Raw genomic sequence first — 19,259 nt, 5'->3', positions numbered from 1 at the left:
CTACATTTACCATCTCCACAGCTCCCCAGAGACATCATATTGTAAAATCACTAATGCAAAACTGAGTAAAACATGATCACAAAACCTCATTTTACATCAACTAAAAATTGAAGCTTTTTCAAGCCGTTTCACTTTCTGGAAATCACAGTTTAACCCAACCAAACGTCTGATGTGATTTATGCCAAATAATAATTGTGATGTCACCATAAAGTATACTTTACCTTCTGAATCATCCATAATTCTGAACAAATCTTACATTTCTCAGCAATAGGCTATTTGTATTGTTTACAATAAATAGACCAGTTGTCTTTTCAGTAGAAATATTTTTTTTCTTGTTTCTGCTTTTTACAACAACTGAATGGTATTTATTCATAGATATATAAATATATTTACATATTCTACTTAAATTTAAGTGATGTACTGTTAATTCTTATTTGTTTAGCTTTTTTTGTCTGAAATGTTTGTTTCTGTTTTAAAGAGGAAAAAAAACCAACAAGTAGAGAAATAAAAGAGTTTAATTTCTTGTATTTTTAACTGTAAGAATATGTAAGAAGACTGGAAACTTTTGCAGTTCCTTATAAATGAGTGTGTTTTTAAATTAATTTAAAAACAATGTGTTTTTGGACAAATGGGGCCATCTCCTGACCATGGCCGGAAGTACAATATTTCCCACAATGCTGCCTGCCGCAGCAGCCCGGAAGTAAGTCGTTTATTGACAACATGGCCACCGAGCTGGGCTTGGACTCGGAGAAAATTTGGATTTGACAGCACCGCTCGGGAGGGGGCTGCAGGAACAAGCTGCTCCCAGCTCCGGAGCCACCGACCCAGATGCGTTTGGATGACGGGAGTCGAGGGTCCGGGGGACGGTGAAAGCGAGCCGAGGAAACATCCGGAGTGGGAAGCCCGTCATGTCGTTTTTCAAACGGAAAGGTGAGGAAGAAGCTCCGAAGCTGCGGGGCTGCAGCGAGGAGGCCCTCGATAAGACTGCGTTTACATGACCGAGCCGAGGGCTTTGGACGAGTCANCCCCGGTGAGGGTTGACCGTCCCCCCCTGTCCCCCCCGGCTACCGCTGCTCGCTTCAGTATCGCGGGTTAGCTTAGCGCCGGCCTCCCTGTCAAATCCCCCCTGTTTCATTTGAGCCGGTGTTAAATCTGCCTGAGGGGACATCCAGCAGACAGACAGTCACAGCAGTGTGTCTACGAGGACATAAAACCCTGTCCCTGCAGCATTAAACACCCGCTGACAGCCTCGCTTAGCTCGCAGCTAGCTAACTTTATCAGTCATTTTCACACAGCCTTTAGTTACCGAGCAGAGCACGACGAGGTCCTTTTGTTTAAAGAAAATGACTGAATTCATGTAATATTCTCATCGAGAAATGTCTACCAGCAGGAGAAACCGACCTGTTTCTTAGCAATGACAAATAAAACACAGCAACATAGCCTGATCCGACGGTCAGCAAGCTGCATTTATTACAGATATTACGGTAGACTCAGGATAAGCATCCACTGAGATGATTTGAACAAAACACAATGGCATGTGATTTGTTGCAGGCAAGCCTTATGAGAACACTTTTATATTTAGCTGTTTCTAAGTGGTGTGTGTGTTAATTTTCCCATCGCGCAGCCTGATGGGCTGTGATTGTGTAACAAGTTAAACACTGATTCCTCAGGAAACCAGTAAAGGAACTTGTGCATTGAAGCTACTTCTCTTCCTAAAAAAAAAAAGAATGCCCTCATTGGTCATTTTTGGACAAAAGTAGCTGACGCAGCTGTTTTTCTTTTTTTTTAAAAAAAAGGGAAATGTCATGCAAATTTCACTTAAAGCAGGTTGACAATAAAGGGAAACAGGAAGTGTGTCTCTGCTTGTAGGGAGATTTAAACGGGCACACCTGGGTTTTACTAAATAGGTTAATTCAGTTAAAGTCCATAAATGCTTTTGGACATTTCTAACTACAGTCTCCTGGCTCCAGTGAATATTAAATGCTCTCAGATCTGAAAACCTTTTTTTTTTTTTTTTTACACCGCCATTTGATCTTATTGCCTCAGACTGTTTGTTTCTGCGACAGACACGTTTTCACCCCAAGTGCATCTTTACATCCTTTTTACCCGACCTCTCAACCCTGTTTTCTAATTTCAGTGCCTGAAGTTGATATATGTGGCACGATTCTACAGCTCAGTCTGAAGATAGAAATGTAAAATAAAAAAAATAAAAAAAAACAAGTGAGAGGCTGCCTCTAGTTCTGCGGGGTGAGCGAAACCCAACAGTGGTTTCAGATATTTGTTGTTTAAAACAACAAACCACATATTCCAGCTCGCTCTCTAGGCTACGCATTTGTTTTAAATGCATGTTAAAGTTGGCTGCATTCAGATAAGCTGAAGACAGAACAGAGCTGATAGATCCGAGGCCAGCAGTCCTGGGAAGGACTTAATGTCTGCACGGCATCTTTTGTACAGTCTGTGCTGCTTGTTGCACAGTGAGGAAGATCTCGACGGTTTTAACATATCAGCGCACAGCACTTCCACATTTAACATCACGTTCGACATCAGCAGCCAAGAAGCGAGTTTAAAGTGACCATTTTGTCAGTGAAGCATCAAATTCTCAGCTACTGTATGTCATACTGTAACAAGATATTGTTTTGCCACAATATCACCCCCACCCCCCCTCAACATCCCATACACCTTGTGGCCCTCTGGTCTCACCCTGTATTGTGACTCAAAATGTTATGCTCCTTCTCTTACACCCCTGCTTTTATCGTTCTCCCAACAGCCAAAAGCAAGGAACCTGAGAAAGCACCAGATGCTAAAGTCAACAAAGGTGAGTTCATCGTTGACTAATGCGAGCTTATAAAGGAATCTCAGCAGCGCTGAACTGAAAAGTCTGTTCTTTTTGAAGCTATAGGGGGGAAAAAGTAAGAAAACATTTTTGCAGTTGTAAGATTTTACCAGTCAGGGATAAAGCCTGTTCTGTCTGGGTCTTAAACTAATAACTAATATAACCTCAAATCGATAAAATCAAACTGCTGTGCACTGTGTTGTTGCGGATTTAATAAAAACTAGGCTAAAAAGCAGAAGCATTGCGTGGAAAACTAAGTCGGCTCGCGATGCTTTGTAAAGAGGGAAAGTAGCAGCCAGGTGCTGCTGATCAAATGCGCTTAAATAATTGATCATCAGCAAGTGTGAGCACCTCTACAGAAGCAGGACTTTTGCTAGTTTGCTGGTCGGGAGGTCTGTGTTAACACAACGCCAAGGTGGAAAGACATCAGCAGTGACCTTTGAGAAGAATTCGGGAAGAATCACGAAGTCATTTCAACCAAGTCAGGCTTCATCGTTTTTGCACTAAAAATATTACTGACGAGCGGAAAACCTTTAAAACGGGAGCAAACGTCCCGGCAAAGTCACCCTGAGGTCAGACTGTGCAGGAGCTACATCTGACACTCTCCACGCCGCAGTTAGCATGGTCACTGTTAGTTTATAAAACATGAAAAAAGACTTTACATCTATGTCTTGTTTGGGGGGAAAAAAGGGCTTAGGTTTACGAAGCTGCGCCGAAAACAAACCTCAAAGCCTCAAGGCTTCTTAAAAACGTCCCTCAAACAGACAAGTTCAGCTGTAATACTCTGAACTGCATTTGGAGAAAACCAAACACCGCAGGGCTGCGCAGGATAAGAAAAAGGTTCGATTGGGATGTTATTGTTGGATGCTGCAGTGACAACATCTGTTGCAGTAAACGCACATTTTCCTCACTCCTCACGTTTACGCCAACACTTTCCATGTGCGGTGGCACTCCCAGCATGCAGTTCATGTCAGCCTATTTATTGCAGTTCTTTGACTTGCTGATATTGTCCCCTTTGATATTAAGGGAGACAAATATATTTTTGACATATTGCACAGCCCTAAAACACCGTATATTAGTACAAACACTGCATACCAACTGTCGAGCACGGCAGCGAAGGGGGCATGATCTGGGCTTGTTTCGCAGCCACAGGACCTGGGCTCCTTGCAGTCATCGAGTCAACCGCGAACTCCTCTGTAGACCAAACGGTCCGAGAGGCCAAATATGAGGCCGTCTGTCTGATGCTCGGAAGCTCGGACCAAACTGGGTCACGAAGCGGGGCAAGGATCCAAACACACGGCAGCAGATCTACAACAGATAGGCCGGAGCAGAAAAGAAGGAAAAGAATCGAGGTGTTCTGGCCCAAAACTGTTCATATGCTGTGGTGGGACCTGAACAGAGCTGACCATAAATGGCCGAAACCATCAAGAAGCTGAAACAATGTTTTAAAGACGATTGGGACAAAATTTCTTCACTCATAAGGTCACGTGAAGACAGCTGTCTGAAGTTATTGCTTGTTTCTACTAGTTAATAAATGTAATAAATGTATTGAAGGATGATGATGATGATACTAGTATAGATAGTTCGCACCAAAAGGCCTAAAACACAGATAGTCTCCTGGAATCTGAGTCGTGTTTTTAACTTGTTCGAACATTTCACAGATACGATCCTACCCGCTGTTTAGGTTGACTTAGTTTTGTTTATGTTCAGTCACTGCTGCTATTGGTGTCATAAGGACTAAAATTACAACGTATCACAGGAGTCTGTGTTCTCTAATTACCTCCAGCCCAAGGCCTCAACACACTGTGACCTCCTTCAAAAACACTCCCTGAAACAGATCTTTTCATCCAAGTCCCTCTGATATCATACATTCAGGCCACTGGGATGACCTCATTGTGTGTCTTTTTTGTTGTAAATCGCCTAATTTCGTTTTTTGCGCTCCTCCTCCTTCGCCCCGCAGCTCCGGCTAACACTCACTCGCCGTCAGCAGCGCTGAGGAACCACAATGCCATCCAGGAAGCGGCCGGGCCGAGCCACGTGGCCATCAACGCCATATCCGCCAACATGGACTCGTTCGCCCGTGGGCGCACGGCCATCCTCAAGAAGCAGCCGAGCCACATGGAGGCTGCGCACTTTGGAGACCTCGGTACGGAGCCCGCAGTTATCTGCGTTCTGCTTTGTGTTCGGTGATAGCAGGAAAAAATACGTTCCAGCTAACAAGGAGGAGGTTGTTTTTAAATAAGGACAACTGTTGTTTCCACACACAGACACACTGTTACTCTTTTCATCATCTATGTTTGTTTTTTTCTTTTTTTTTTTATGATTAGAAATGGGTGAATTTGTCTCCATTTATCAAAAGCCAACATGATGGCTTTATTGTTTTGATTAGATAAGAACCCCGAACTTTAATTATGTTACAACAGAACCTTAGAATAAGGATTTATCAGCTAATCCCTGTGAATATATTCATTTTCTACCTGAACAGTCAGTTTGTTTCAAACACATAAACCTTGTGTTGGGATGAATCAAGTTCTTGTTTAGCTTGAAAATAATCATGTTATTAACTGAAAGCAGCAATTCAGAGGAACTGATGCATAAACTGTAATTCAAACGTATTAGTTTGCCGACTGATAGCAAAAACACGAGGCTTAAAAAATGAAATCCCTAAATTTTCTGCATAAATTGACGTCTTGAAGCGGTTATCATTGCTTAGGTGCTGAAATTATAACCTCCCAGTTACGGCTTCCTGTGTTGTCGTGTATGTGTGTGTGTGTGTGTAACGTTTGCATCACTGAAACCACAAAAGCATCCCAGCGATTTGTGCAACTTTCTGCATTCCTCTGTAATCCTGTCTGTGGCAGTCGTGCGTCACTGTCGTAGGAAACCCACTCGTTCAGAAAGCTGCGAGGTTGAACTTGGCCCGCAGTATTCACACGTCGACGAAACCTCTTCTCCTCCTCCTCCCCCTCCTCGTTTCCCAGTCAGATTGGCTCTATAATTAGGCTGCTGGATGCCGTCATCCGGCGCCGCGACAGCCGACCTTTTGAACGGTAGCAGACAGAACCGGTGCGCGCTCGCTGGCCAGAGAGCGGCGCGGCTGAATCAGATCAAGGTGGACAAACTTGCGCTGCAAGCCAGTCAACAACATGTACACCGCAGAGGGCTCCTATTATTGCTCTGTGTGGCTTTTATTAAAAAGAAGAAAAGAGGAGATTGAGTTTTAACAGACAGGTGTGGTTATTTATGATTTTATTTTTTACCTTCTGGCCATTTAAGTTTAGTCCACAGTGACCTACAGGGAACAACCAGCTGCAGCAACCATGAAGTTGATCCATTTCTTGGCCTAATCAGGTGGTGAATTAAATAGTTTTAGGCAAATATTGTACATGTTACACTAAAAAGGAGATATGCATTCAAACCAAAGGCCTTTGGGATTATTCACACTGACCTGTTGTGAGTTTTAACAGCTCTTTATGTCAATTTGACAGAGTTTGTGTGTTTTTTCTCCCCCTTTAAAAAGCGTTGACTGGCATAACATGCCACCTAATGGTGGATCGTCTTTTCTGCCTCCCATTTCAGACGATGTCGTGCAGATGGTGTCTGCATTTCAGACATTTCAAAATGCAATAAGATGCTATCTGTACGGAGATAGTGTTTTTTTTTCTTTTTCTTCTGTGTTCAGACCTCGCTGTATCACAGAGTCTGATGCGATTGGACTCTGAAAGCGAGCTGCAGAAGCTGGCCCCCGCTGACCACGCCGCAAGACCGACAGGACGCAGATGTTTCTGACACACTGCTGAGAGAAGTTTGTCTGGGTTAAATCATCTGTGAAATTGCGTAGTTTCAGTCCACCTCTTGTTCCACGGAGAGACGAAAATCTATAAGACTTCCAAACAAAAACCCAGGAGTTTAAATTCGACCCGCGGTAAGTGCTCAGTTTATATCGTGGAGCTGAGCACAGAAAGTCCACTTCTGTCTGCTGCAGGGTGTCAGGAAGAAAAACTGTTCCCTTCAGCGTCTGTGAATACAGTAGAAATCTTACTCCTGGGTGAACATGTATGTTTAGATGAGATGAATAACTTGTGTAGTGTTGTCAGTGAGGCTGAAGTGATTCCTCGTCTGTTTCAGGTCACTCCAGCGTGAACTATCAGCCCCAGGAGACTCGCTCTCGGCTGTCTAAGACCGTAGACCAGGTTCTGCGAGACAACATAGCAATGCCCCACTACACGCATTTCATGGAGCAACGGGGCGCCGACCACCTGGTTCGCTTCTGGCTCGAGGCCGAGGCTTTCCGCTCCACCAGCTGGTCACGGGTCCGAGCGCAGAGCCTCAACTCGGTCAAGCACAGCTCGCTGGCCGAGCCGGTCGCCGTCTCCCCTGACGGCCCCGAGCCCATCCAAAACGCGCCCAACGACCTCGCTCGGAACAACGGCAGCGGAGGTCCGTCCCTGCAGCCCGACCGCCGCGACTCCTCCAGCTCGGAGTCGAACCTGAGACTCTGCACGTCCCGGTCAGAGACCCCCACCAGAAGGAAGCCTTCCAGGACGGGGACTCCCTGCAAGGGCCAGCCGAACAGGACTCTGAGAGATCTCTCCGACCAACTCATGAAGAGTGAGTCTGCTTTAAACTGCCTCGTTGGTGATATTCACTGCTCTTCCTGCAGCTTTAGAAAAAAAAACCATATTAAACTATTAAACTATTATTGGGAGTAGTGTGGTTTGAGTTTTAGTAGAAGTAGATGAAATTAGCAAAAATACATAAAGTGAGAAAACTTGGCCGTGTTTGTAGCTCTGTAGCTGAGGTTTACTTCTCATTAGAAGCAACATCCAAAGTTTAAATGTATCACAAATAGTTCAGGAGATTTAACTGGTATATCTTTAGCAGTTTTTACACAATCACAGTTTAACAAACATAACTTCTTCGCTGTCTAAACTTTCCAAAGGTTTTGCAGACTATTTTTACACCCACTAACTTTCCACCTCTTATACAGTTTATCCATCAGAACGTGGGCCATTTTTGTTTTCTTTGCCCAGTGTGATTCCCATAAATGTAGGAGTTAAACCCCCCCAGAGCTCAGAGTGCTCAGATCCAAACTCTCATTGACTTCCAGCTCACAATTTAACCCCTTTAAAACTGGAAGTGAGGGGTCTCTGTAACTTGTCATATCACCTACACAAAACGCCTCAAACACATAGAAAATAACGTGGTAACCAGATGCTTCTGGTACTTATCGTTCAGTATAGTTTTTTTTTTCTTCTTCTTTTTTGTTGTAGTCGCTTCAATAACACCGTTCTAATATTTCTTCAGGAATTGTCTGGTTCAATATCAGTGTTTATAAACTGCCATTTATGCACTACAATAATATTGAAAGGCAGCTTTTTCTTCACTGACTGAGTCGTATGTGTCAAACCCAAGGCCCGCAGGCCAGATCCGGCCCTTGGTTACATTTTATCTGGCCTCCCGAGACAACATTTAAATTTTGTTAGCTCTGGCCCTCCAGCCTGTGACAGATCAAGTCTCCTTTGCTTCTCATTTTGCTCAGTGAAGTCTTCTCATGACGGTTACTTTGAAGCCAAGAAAATGAAGTTTTAATTTCTCCGAGATCTTTGATTCTGTCGTGGAAAGGGCAACAGAGAGCATCAAACAGGACCGATCAAACTCTTGCTGATAAACTTGCAGCCAAGAAACGATATCGGATATCTGACTTGAGTTAAAGTGCATCACAGTAACAGCCAGTCTGCTTTAGTGCATGTCGTCTTTTTCTGTTTTTTCTTCTTGTTTTAAAGTTAAATGTTAGTAGCTGGGTGTTTGGATTTTTGTTGATGGCTTTTTAGTGGAGAGAAATAATTTAGAACTGATGATAAAGAAAAAGAAATAAACGCTAATGATGTTTTTTTTTTAATTTGTTTGATTTTTCTTAGTTTATTAAAGCATGTTTGCTCTAAATTCTATATAATACGTAACAGGGAAAATGTATTTGATATTTCTATATGAATTTTTTGACATTACATTTAAAACTAAGATTAATTTCTATATTTTTTCAGTAGACATTGATCTAAATTGGCCCCTGGCTAAGACCAGGTTTTTAGTTTTGCCCCCCTTGTGTTACTGAGTTTGACCCCCCTGGGCTGAGAGAAGCTACTTGGGAACCTAGTAGCTGCAGCTGGCAATGATAACTAGGTAGTATTTATTGTTTGAAAGTTTATCCTGTTAAAAGTTGATTTTTATCAGAAGTTACCTGCAACCAGAGGGAAAGTACTTTAATAATTTAAGTAGTTTTCTTATCAAGTTGGGGAGAAAATCTATTTTTCTTGGTTGATTCCTTAATTTTTACCTGTAATTTGAAACTATTAGTCCCTTAAAATGACTCCTGCGTGTAGAACAGTGACTTGAACCGTATCAAACCTTTTGTTTTTCACTGGACGATTAACTTTTGTTGTTTTTTGTTTATTTCTTCGCAGATATCGAAAAGGAAGCCGTTAACATTTTCACCAAGTACATCTCTCCAGATGCTGTGAGGCCCATCCCCATCACAGAACAGATCAGAAACGACATCATTGGTAAGACCCAGACGATAAGTCACACACACACACACACACACACACACAGGCACCAATCTGTGTTGCTTTACTCTCAGTGTAATAACGTCTAGTCTGTCTGAAGCCATGAAAGCTGTGAGTCTTAAATGATAGCTTTTAGTACAGAAGGTTTTCCTGTGTTTTCTCTGTGTAGCTAAAATATGTGGTGAAGACGGCATGGTGGACCCCAACTGCTTTGTCATTGCACAGGCGGTAGTCTTCGCCATATTGGAGGAACAGTGAGTTTGTGTGTTTTTTTTTTTTTCCCTGACCGTTTGCACTGCGAGGTTTCCATTACCATCTTCCCACCTCGACATCTTCGCTAACGGCTGTCCGCGCCTCCCACGCGCTCTCTGATTTCCAGGCACTTTAGTGAATTCTTGCGGAGCCATCATTTCTGTAAATACCAGATTGAAGTGTTGACGAGTGGCTCCGTGTTCCTGGCTGACATCTTGTTCTGTGAGTCGGCTCTCTTCTACTTCTCTGAGGTGAGTGGGCGCAAATCTTCTGTTGTTTTTTTTAAATCTTTTTTTTTTTGTTGTTGTTGTTGTTGTTTTGAACACAGCCTGTGCCTCGTGTTGACTCTGAGTCTAACGTCGGGATACAGCAACGATATCAAAACAAGCAAGGGTTTTTTTTTTTATTACGTGTGTTTCCTGTCTGCTCCACAGTACATGGAGAAGGAAGAAGCAATGAACGTGCTGCAGTTCTGGTTGGCGGCAGATAACTTCCAGAACCAGCTAGCAGCTAAAAAGGGCCAGTATGATGGCCAGGAGGCTCAGAATGACGCCATGATTCTTTATGACAAGTAGGTCCTCCCTCTGCTGCTTAATATGCTCAAAAACACCATTTTTTTTTAAAGCCTGCAGACTGACTTCTTTATTAAAAGTTTAAAGAGTCCAATAGAAGGGCCAGATTCTTTTCTACAGTTTATTTAATGTTGGGATTTGTCAATCAATTAGTTGTTATTCTGTAGATTTTGAAAACTTTTTTTCTTTCTTTTCATTGGAACAAATAAAAGCTCCTGAACCTTGAAATCTTGTTTAGCTGACAGTATAATAAACTCAGTCAGTAGGTATGCAGTTTTAAGGCTATGTCTCGTTTTAATAGTTTAATTAAAACCCTCGTATGTTAATCTGAGCTCAGTTTCTTCTCTTTTCCGTCCAGGTATTTCTCACTCCAGGCCACAAACCCACTGGGCTTCGGCGACTCGGTGCGGATGGAGATCGAGTCCAATATTTGCCGGGAGGGTGGGCCTCTCCCCGACTGTTTCACCACTCCGCTCAGACAGGCCTGGACAACCATGGAGAAGGTCAGATTATCTGATAATCCCACCTCATAACAATCAGAGGAGATTTACGTGCTCTTGAATGTGGACTCAGGAATTACGATAAGATATAAAAAGCCTACAGTATAGAAACGCGAAGTGTTTATTAAAGGGTGCCAGTGCATAAAAAGAAGTTCTTATTTTGTTTCCACCTTGATTTTTGATTTTTACTCCTTCTGTAGCTTTTGGAAAACATGCAGCTTGATGGTAGTAATAGAGCGCTGTGACATTTAGCAGACGTACGTCATGTCCTAGAGGAAAAAAACCTGCAAAGAGTTTTACCAAGGACAACAATGAGATTTTGACATGATAAAAAAAGACCCAGTTATCGTTGGAGCTGTGTAGCTCAGCCACAGTAGGAAAAATCATTCGAATTCAGAATTTCATCCAGTCACAGAAAGCTGGCCAATACATGACCGAACTGGTATTTTGTTCTCTTTTATGATTTTTATGCAGTCACATTTTTTAAGTTTTTATGATTTTTGAAGATTTTACTACAAAACGGTCAACTTAACGTGTGATGTCACATAAAACTAACTTTTGAGCCATCTAAACTTTCCAAGACTTCCATGCAAACACTACTTATTTCCACAATTCTTACACTTCTTACACACTTTATACATCAGAGTGTAGGCGTTTTTTAATTTCTAGGGGACTGATATTTTATTTCTCAAACCCCTCCAGAGTGCACACAAAACTCCCATTGACTTCCATTGTGTCTGAGCTCTGGATTTTCTCGTCAAAACTGGAAGCGAGGTGTCTTTTTACTTTATTTCTTCTGCGTAAAACACTGCAGACCCATAAAAATCGACGTGTGACGACCAGAAGCTTCTGTCGCTTCAATACGACTTAATTTCCACACAATTACTGTTTGTTTGAGGTTTAATTTTCTACTTTAAAGTCGTGTTCTAGTAAGAGTGCTGTGAGGGAGGGAGAGACACAGGTGTGTGGTTACCATGGTGACTTAAATGAGCCACTGGCAGAAGCTTTAACTGTTCTTTGACAGCAAAATGTTTGCATTTTGTCAGCTTGGATTGTTGCAAAAGTAAGTCCCAAATTACGATTGGGCTTTTTAGAAGAAAGCTGATGGGTGTTGGATTTTGGGGCAGTAATGGTAGAAAGTTGTTAGTTTAAGTAACATTTAGATGTGTGTATCATTTTTAAATCTGCCATTACAGTCTTCTAAAGTTATAATTTTCTTATAAGGATTTTGGGCTCTGTCTCACTAATAAATTGCCCAATAAACTCCACTGACAACTGACCCCAATCAGAGAAAAGCAGAAACCTATCAGCACAGAAAGGTCGGACACAAACCACGACTCGCGGCGCTCATCCCGTTCTGTCCTCGTTCAGGTGTACCTGCCCGGCTTCCTGTCGAGCAACCTTTACTACAAATACCTGAGCGACCTCATCAATTCGGTGCGGGCGGACGAGTTTGTGAATGTCAGCTCGCAAGGTCAGGGCAGCCCCGCGGACAGCGACCGCCCGGGTTCAAATGCCAGCGAGGGCTCTCAGGCTCAGGTGAGGTCCGGACGTCTGCTGACATTTAGACCTGTCCTGCCAGATTACATGAATAATGAGGACGTGATCGCTCCTCCTCGCTTGGCTGCGTTCGTTAAAGGAACTACTGTCACGCGGGTTTCTGCTCAACTGTCGTATCTTCACTACAGCAAGGTGCCAAAAAAGCAGCGATCAAGATTCTGAAGAACTTTGACGAGGCGATCACCGTCGACGTTTCCAGCTTGGACCCTGAGACTTTGTACCAGCGGCCGTATGCGGGGTGAGTTTCGGTGATTCCTTTCCGCGATCACAGAAAACGAACCTATCCACCTTATTCCTGGGAGGGTTACTGTGGAAACGATTATGGCTCTCGCTTCCTGTGGACGCCGGAAGTAGCAGTCGGGCACTGGCTCGTTTGCAGTTTACTTGCTAACCTGCTAGTTTGCGTTCATCGTAGAAGTTACATTTCTCTTTTCTGACAGATATTGTATAATATTAAATAAAAACAGTGATTACTAAAATGTCCCTGCGGAGCTCGGGTTTGTGGCTCACTGCGGCCGATACAATCGTAGGAGCTAATGTTGATGCAGATGTGCCTTCGTTGATCCAGTCTGCTTTGTGACGTCTAAAACTGATACGCTTCGGCCATTTTAAGCTCTACATTCTCTCCTGTGCCTGCATTCCACCGTCTCTGTACATCAGTGCACGATTTACAGAGAAAATGCCTGAATTGAAAATGAAGTCCAAACATTAATCGATGTTTTTACATAGTCAAATAATGCAGTCGACATGATTACTAATTAAAAACAAACTCAGCATCCAGAGCGCTGCAGCAGCGCGGCTGCATGATCTGCTTGTTCGTATCTCACCTGACGCTGAAACCAAAGCCCAGGTGATGTGGAGTTTTAAGGCTTTGGCTGGGCTCTGTGTCTGCTTTAAGGTAGATAAGATTGTGTCCCACCTCTTTTTAGCTAAACGTGGCCAACCACATTACTGTGCAGATGCCGATAAGCTTCGGAGCCTTTCAGGTTGCTCATCGCTTCGCCATCTGAAGCGACCGAGTCGGTGAAGTAGCTAAATGTGCTCCCAGAGGTTATCCGCGGCCACTTCTTCAGGTCGTCCGCCCACCCCTTAACAGCTGTAGGTAGCGTTGTGACAATATCGCCGCGTTTGAGCTGCGGTAGCTGCTGTTCCCACATATTTTCTAGCCTAAAACCCGTCACGAAAGAGGATTAGCGCGTTGCTAGCGTGTAAACGAATGTCGGTTCCGATTCCCATAATTCACGCAAAGCCTCACGAGGGGCTAGGAATAAGGTGGATAAAATGAGCTTAAGCAAGTCCACTTGTAAAATAGATGCGGAAAGGTTTTAATTTTCCTCTTCAACTTTCTGTTTTACCATTCTGCTTTGAAGAAAAGAAAATCGTCTTGTTGTCCTTTTTTCCTGCCTCTTTTTTTCTAAAATTGCGGTTATTACGTGGATGTGCAGCCCGAGGATGAGGATGCGTTCTCTCCTTTTTCCGCTCCGTCGGTTGTCTTCATTGATTCTCACCCTCTTGCCTTCGCAGCAAGATGACTTTCGGGAAGGTGAACGAGTTGGGACAGTTCATCAGAGAGGCAGAGCCCGAACCTGACGTGAAGAAATCCAAAGGTACAGGACAACCTCACACTCTTCCCACCTGCTTTTTTATTTATTTATTTTTTTATCCGCACTTCTCTGTCCCTGTTGCACCGTAAAAACCTCTGCTCTGCAGCTCGCGGTCTTCTGAAATATTTATGAGCGCTTCTTAAAATATACATGTCTGTTTCTTTTCCTCCCCTCAAACACTGCTGCAGCACAAAAATGTTGCTTTTTTAAAGAGAATTGCAGGGATAAACTTAGAGTGTAGTTCTGGACACTCAGCTGACTGATGAGTTTTCGCATGAGCGTCCTATAATGAGACAACGAGCTGACATCATGGACAGCAACCAGCTCTTTATGCACAAACTGGAGGACAGAAAAACAAAAAAAAAGCCAAATGCTACAAACTGAATAGTACCTGTCGCTTTGAGTCCATTCCAATCCCCAAATTTAATCAAAATATGAATATATTTCAGGAGCAAATTAAGTATTTTATTAAGGGTGCCAGTCATCTTTCAGCTCCGGTGTCTTCTTGTGCAGCTTTACAATAAAACATGCAAAAAAATGTTCGATTGGGAGGAGTTTGCTGCGACTTTTTGTGGCAGGACGGTGCGCAACTTAGAAGAAATTTGCAAAAGAAATGTGCAGAAACGCACGAGGAAACCCAGCCCTCTTTGGAGCCCTGCAGCTCGGGTTAAAGCGGGTCACAGACACTTGGACTTGGTGTGTTTCGTGGTCTCTCGTGGTTTTTACCCGATCAGAGTTTAAGTTTTAGGATTTTAAGTTATTTCATGGACTGACAGTGGCTGATGTCACATGCTCTAACTTTTGAGTTGTTTCAGAAATGTTGCTAACAAACTGACCGCTTGATTTTAGCTCAGAAGTCTCTTCAAACCTGGAAGTGTAGGGTCTTTTTACCTTGTCGTATTTCCTACATAAAACCCTGTAGACACGTAAAAATCCCAGTATTCTGCTGCTTACGGTTCAAGACGTTTTAGGATCTGACTCATCGTTTTTCCCCAGTGACGGATAGTTTGAGGCTTACTTTTCAGTTTGTATTTCTGTCCTCCTCTCATGAACTTGGCAGTCGGGGAGTGACAGACATAAGCGTGTGGTTACCACGGCGACACTAATGAGCCACTTAGCAGCTTTAACATTTTTTCTGATCTTGGATCTTGGTTCTTTTTTTTTTTTTTTTTACACTTTTTATACAGTTTACATTTGTTTTCCTGAGTGGGTGGAATCCGATCCGTTATTAAGCGGTTTTTGTTTCCTGGGTCCTTTTTTTTTTTTTTTTTTTGCTTTTGGTAATGGAGGCTGCATTGGAGTGCATAGATGACCTTTTGTGTCCCGGGGCCACAGCAAGACCCGATGGACCCGTGACGGTCACCATAGGAGCAAAATCAGCCCAGCTGTCGATTAATTTAAGGGTTTCTGCTCGCGTCCAGTGCCAACACTTCTCCTTGGCGCCCGCGCCTTCTTGAACACACAATGTAAGCGGATGTTACGCAATATGCAGCGCGTTAACATCACATCCGGAAAATGTTCGTAAATTTCAGCTAAATCTCAGGCTTCGGTTATCCCGAGCGAATGCGCCACATAAAAAGCAGATGTTTATTTATTAATGGGGTCCCCAGATAATGCCTATCCCCTACGAATAGGGCTTTAGATTATTACAAAGTTATGTTGGAATCATGGACTTTAGCTGCGCTGACACCCTTCAGAGAGAAATCTTCCGCTTAATGTGTTCTTGTCAAAGCCATCACTTCAGCGGACCTCTACAGTTCCAATCTTGAGAACGTAGAACAGGATTGTAGTCGTGCTCAGGAGAGCACAGCTAAAAAGTTTTGGCTTGTAAAAGATCATGCTCTGACCTAAACACACAGTTTCAGATTAACTCCCCCTTCCAGCACCTTGTACCTGTCAGAAATGGTCCTCAGCACCTAGTCACAATAAAAATCTCACCTCTGAGCAGCCAGCTCACAGAGACTAAGGCATTTTTATGGAGAAAAAAAATCTGGAGAAAGAGCTCCAGTGTGTAGTATTAATATTATTATTATCATTTAACAGATTCATTTATTGAGCACTTATCCTTTTTTTGCATGCGTCATTAAAGAAACAAAAGTTTTGGAGTGATTGTGTCAGGGTGGAGAGCAGTGAAAGCGTCCTGAGTCAAATGTTATGGGCAAACCGGAGCACAGCGTTAGAAAAAAAGTAAACCAGGAGTTGAAACGATCTGTTGTCTCTGTCCATGTGTCTTTATGTGCAGATTTGCAAAATGCTGCAAAAGAAGATTTAAAAAAAATTATATATATATATATATATATATATATATAATTTTTTTTTATAATATATATATACCCCAATTTACAGCCTTAATTCCAAAGAAGTTTGAATGTTGTGCAAATTGTAAAAATAAATAAATAAAAAACAGATTACAATGACGATCAAATGTCATAAACTTATATTGTTTTCACAATGAAACATGGTAATCATATTAAATGTTTAAACTAAGAAATTGTACGATTTATAAAGTCTTCCCTATTTTCCTCTGAGGAACTTTATTGTGAAATTGTTCCACTACTTTTAGACGCTTTTTCACAGAGCGGTGAACCTCTGCCCATCTTTCCTTCTGAGAGATTCAGCCTCTCTAACATCCTCTTTTTATCCCCAGTCCTCTTCCTGACCTGAATACTTAACATGAAAGAATAATCTAACTTTACAAACAGAAATGATCGGCGTTTAGTTTTTAGACCTTGGTTCAAGTACTGAACAGATTTACTGTTGTAATTGACGTTTCTCTCGTCTTTCCAGGCTCCATGTTTTCTCAAGCAATGAAGAAATGGGTTCAAGGCAACTCAAACGAGGTCGGGAGGAACGTTTGTAAAACACTACCATATTCGTGTGACTTTACTGGCATTAAAGACTCTAAACGATTGATTTTTCCTGTGAATTTTTTTTTGCAATCAAGGCTCAGGAGGAGATGGCGTGGCAGATCGCCAAGATGATCGTGAACGACGTCGTCCACCAGTCAAACCACGACAGCCCCGGCAAGTCCACCAAGGTACCACAGCTCGCTGCGTCTTCTCAGGGCAGACGTGTGGGATGATGACACATTGTCTCTTACGTGTCCTTTTTTTTTTTTTTTTTTCTTTTCTCTCTGCCTGCAGTTATGACCCCACTAAGGAACCAAAGGTCACTCACTCCCTGCGGACTCTGGCCAAGCCGGTGATGAACTGTAGACGGGCTTCACACTGCAACGAACTGCATTACTCCTAGAAGGAACAAGGCATTTTATCACCTCCCCAATTACTGTATGTGTGTGTGTGTACGTGTGTGTGAGAGAGAGATCGCGTGAGCATTTGTTCAGACACGGACCAACACAACACTCGAAGTACATCGTTGTTCAATCTTCCAACTCCATAACACTATGAAGACGCGCACGTAGGCGACCACATCGAATCAGAGTGAAGGAAAAACACTCCCCAGGAAGGAAAACGTCCGTCGTTTTTTTTTATTTGTTTTTTTTTTTTCATCCAGATCAAAGCCGACGCGGAAACAAAGCAGCAGCATGTCGGGGACGATTCCCGCTTTGTCCGTCCTTATCCCGGACCCAAGGAGGACGTTACAAAGACTGAAGAGTGAAGCTCGCTCCCTCACGGTACCCGCCTCCGCACCTTTTCTAATCACCCTTCGGCCTCACGTGGAGTTCCCCCCTGTGATGGTCGGACACTTAGTGTCTCGGTTTGGAACGCTGTACAGTTTGGGTTTTTTTTTTTTTTTTGGATGCTACTCTCACAGTCTACATGGAATGGTTTCGTCATCCCCTTCACTGAAGTTCCCTGTCCTACGTTGGCCGTTTTGTGTACTGTACAACATCTCGCAATACGACGGTGAAACAGAAGAAGAGCCGGTTCAGTTCTTTGACCTTCTTCGTTCACATCGAAGCACCTTTCCAGAGCGTAGAATAAATACTCCTTAATGAACTTAAAGTGCTCCAGCTGTGTTGGAAAACTCCAAATTCCATGTCCTAAAGGTTCTACACGTATATAAATATATATATATAGAGAGAGATATTCTGATTTATCCCGTATATTAATGTTTTGTCTTTTGTTTTAATGGTGGTCTTAGTTTTTAAAAATACATTACTGAAACAAAGCTCAGTGATGAATGAACTGCTAAACTGGAAAGTGCGCTCAATTAATTTTAATTATTTTTTTTAAATTCTCTTTTGAGCCTTACCGAAAATGTGGAAAGGAACTAGAAAAACAACAACAACAACAACAACAAACTTTTGGTACCATGTACCTCTAATGTTTTCTGACATGTACGTGTTCTTGACCTATAATATATTTAAAATGTGTTTGATTTAAAAAGTTATTACAAAATGTTTGGTCTCTTAGTTCATTGGAGATGAAGCTGCATCAGTGATCCACACTTACAGTTCTTGCTGTCATGTTTTTAATACAAAAAGTTTGTTTTTTTATGATAAAAACAGAAGAAGTGACAAACCTCAGGCCAGCTGCAGGAGTGCGGGCTGTTATTATTTCTAACCATGTGGGGGCAATGTTGATTATGTTGCTACACAGGGGTAAACCAGGAGAAAATGTATTGATAACAACATAATTATCTCACTCCAGGTTAATGCCCCCCCAAATTGTTGCTTTCACTTGTGTTTTAAAAGATTCGTAGAAATTAATATTTGCAAAATTAATACCAAAGGACAACTTTATTACAGCCAACTCTATTGGCTAGTGCTTTTATTTTTATATTTGGGTTAATTTCAGTTTGATAAAATCGTGTGCATTTTCTACAAGCCGGAATTACCCTAAAAGGTTAACTACGGCGCGGTGTATTAGAAGTTACTTTACGCTACTACTTTTTACATGATGCCAGTGAAAGCCTCAGACTGAGGTTACCTCCACGTGCAGAGGTAACGCCCACGTCTGATTGGCTGAGACGCTGTTATAGCAACACAGCCCCGAGGAATTATTACGCATCAATATTCACTTGTTCCGTGTGTTTTTTATTTATTTTTACGGAAAATACCATAAAATTAGATTTGTTTGGTGAGTTTATATTTACGCGGTAATGGCGTGTTATGTGTCGTGTCGTAATGAACGCCGTGCCTCAGGACTTTACGTACATTATTAGCAAAGTGCAAAGTAATTACAAGGTAACCTGCTGCTAGCCCAAGTTAGAGGACAGGGCCTGCAAAACACCGGAAATTTGGGATTTTACCTTCAAAAGAAAAGCACCAAATCAAAAAACTAACAACAGCACTTTTCAAGTTACATTTTTGAAATTATTGATGTTGCTAAGCTGGTTGATATTACAATACATTTAAGCACAATGCATCACTATATTTCTTTAAACAATATGTGTAACCAATGTCAATGATG

At 42.4% G+C, this 19,259-nt stretch overlaps 1 protein-coding gene across 2 annotated transcripts; it reads left to right on the top strand.

Annotated features, from left to right (window-relative positions):
* The first annotated feature begins 703 nt into the window (after positions 1-703).
* On the top strand, positions 704-18,245 carry akap10 (A kinase (PRKA) anchor protein 10). 2 transcript variants are annotated; one of them, XM_017412477.3, is made up of 15 exons: positions 704-930; positions 2,768-2,815; positions 4,794-4,979; positions 6,962-7,444; positions 9,295-9,393; positions 9,566-9,650; positions 9,776-9,899; positions 10,083-10,219; positions 10,579-10,723; positions 12,092-12,259; positions 12,409-12,518; positions 13,805-13,887; positions 16,672-16,724; positions 16,829-16,921; positions 17,028-18,245. In XM_017412477.3, exons 1-15 carry the CDS (start codon positions 909-911, stop codon positions 17,031-17,033), a joined length of 1,842 nt encoding a protein of 613 aa, XP_017267966.1. In that variant the 5' UTR covers positions 704-908; the 3' UTR covers positions 17,034-18,245. The 2 variants fall into 2 exon arrangements, with proteins under 2 accessions (XP_017267966.1, XP_017267967.1); XM_017412478.3 differs by lacking the exons at positions 704-930; positions 2,768-2,815; positions 4,794-4,979 and adding an exon at positions 5,002-6,638.
* The last annotated feature ends 1,014 nt before the right edge of the window (positions 18,246-19,259 follow it).

The sequence above is a fragment of the Kryptolebias marmoratus genome, linkage group LG13, assembly GCF_001649575.2.
Source record: "Kryptolebias marmoratus isolate JLee-2015 linkage group LG13, ASM164957v2, whole genome shotgun sequence".
NCBI lineage: Eukaryota > Metazoa > Chordata > Actinopteri > Cyprinodontiformes > Rivulidae > Kryptolebias > Kryptolebias marmoratus.
This window is presented reverse-complemented; position numbering and strand designations above follow the sequence as displayed.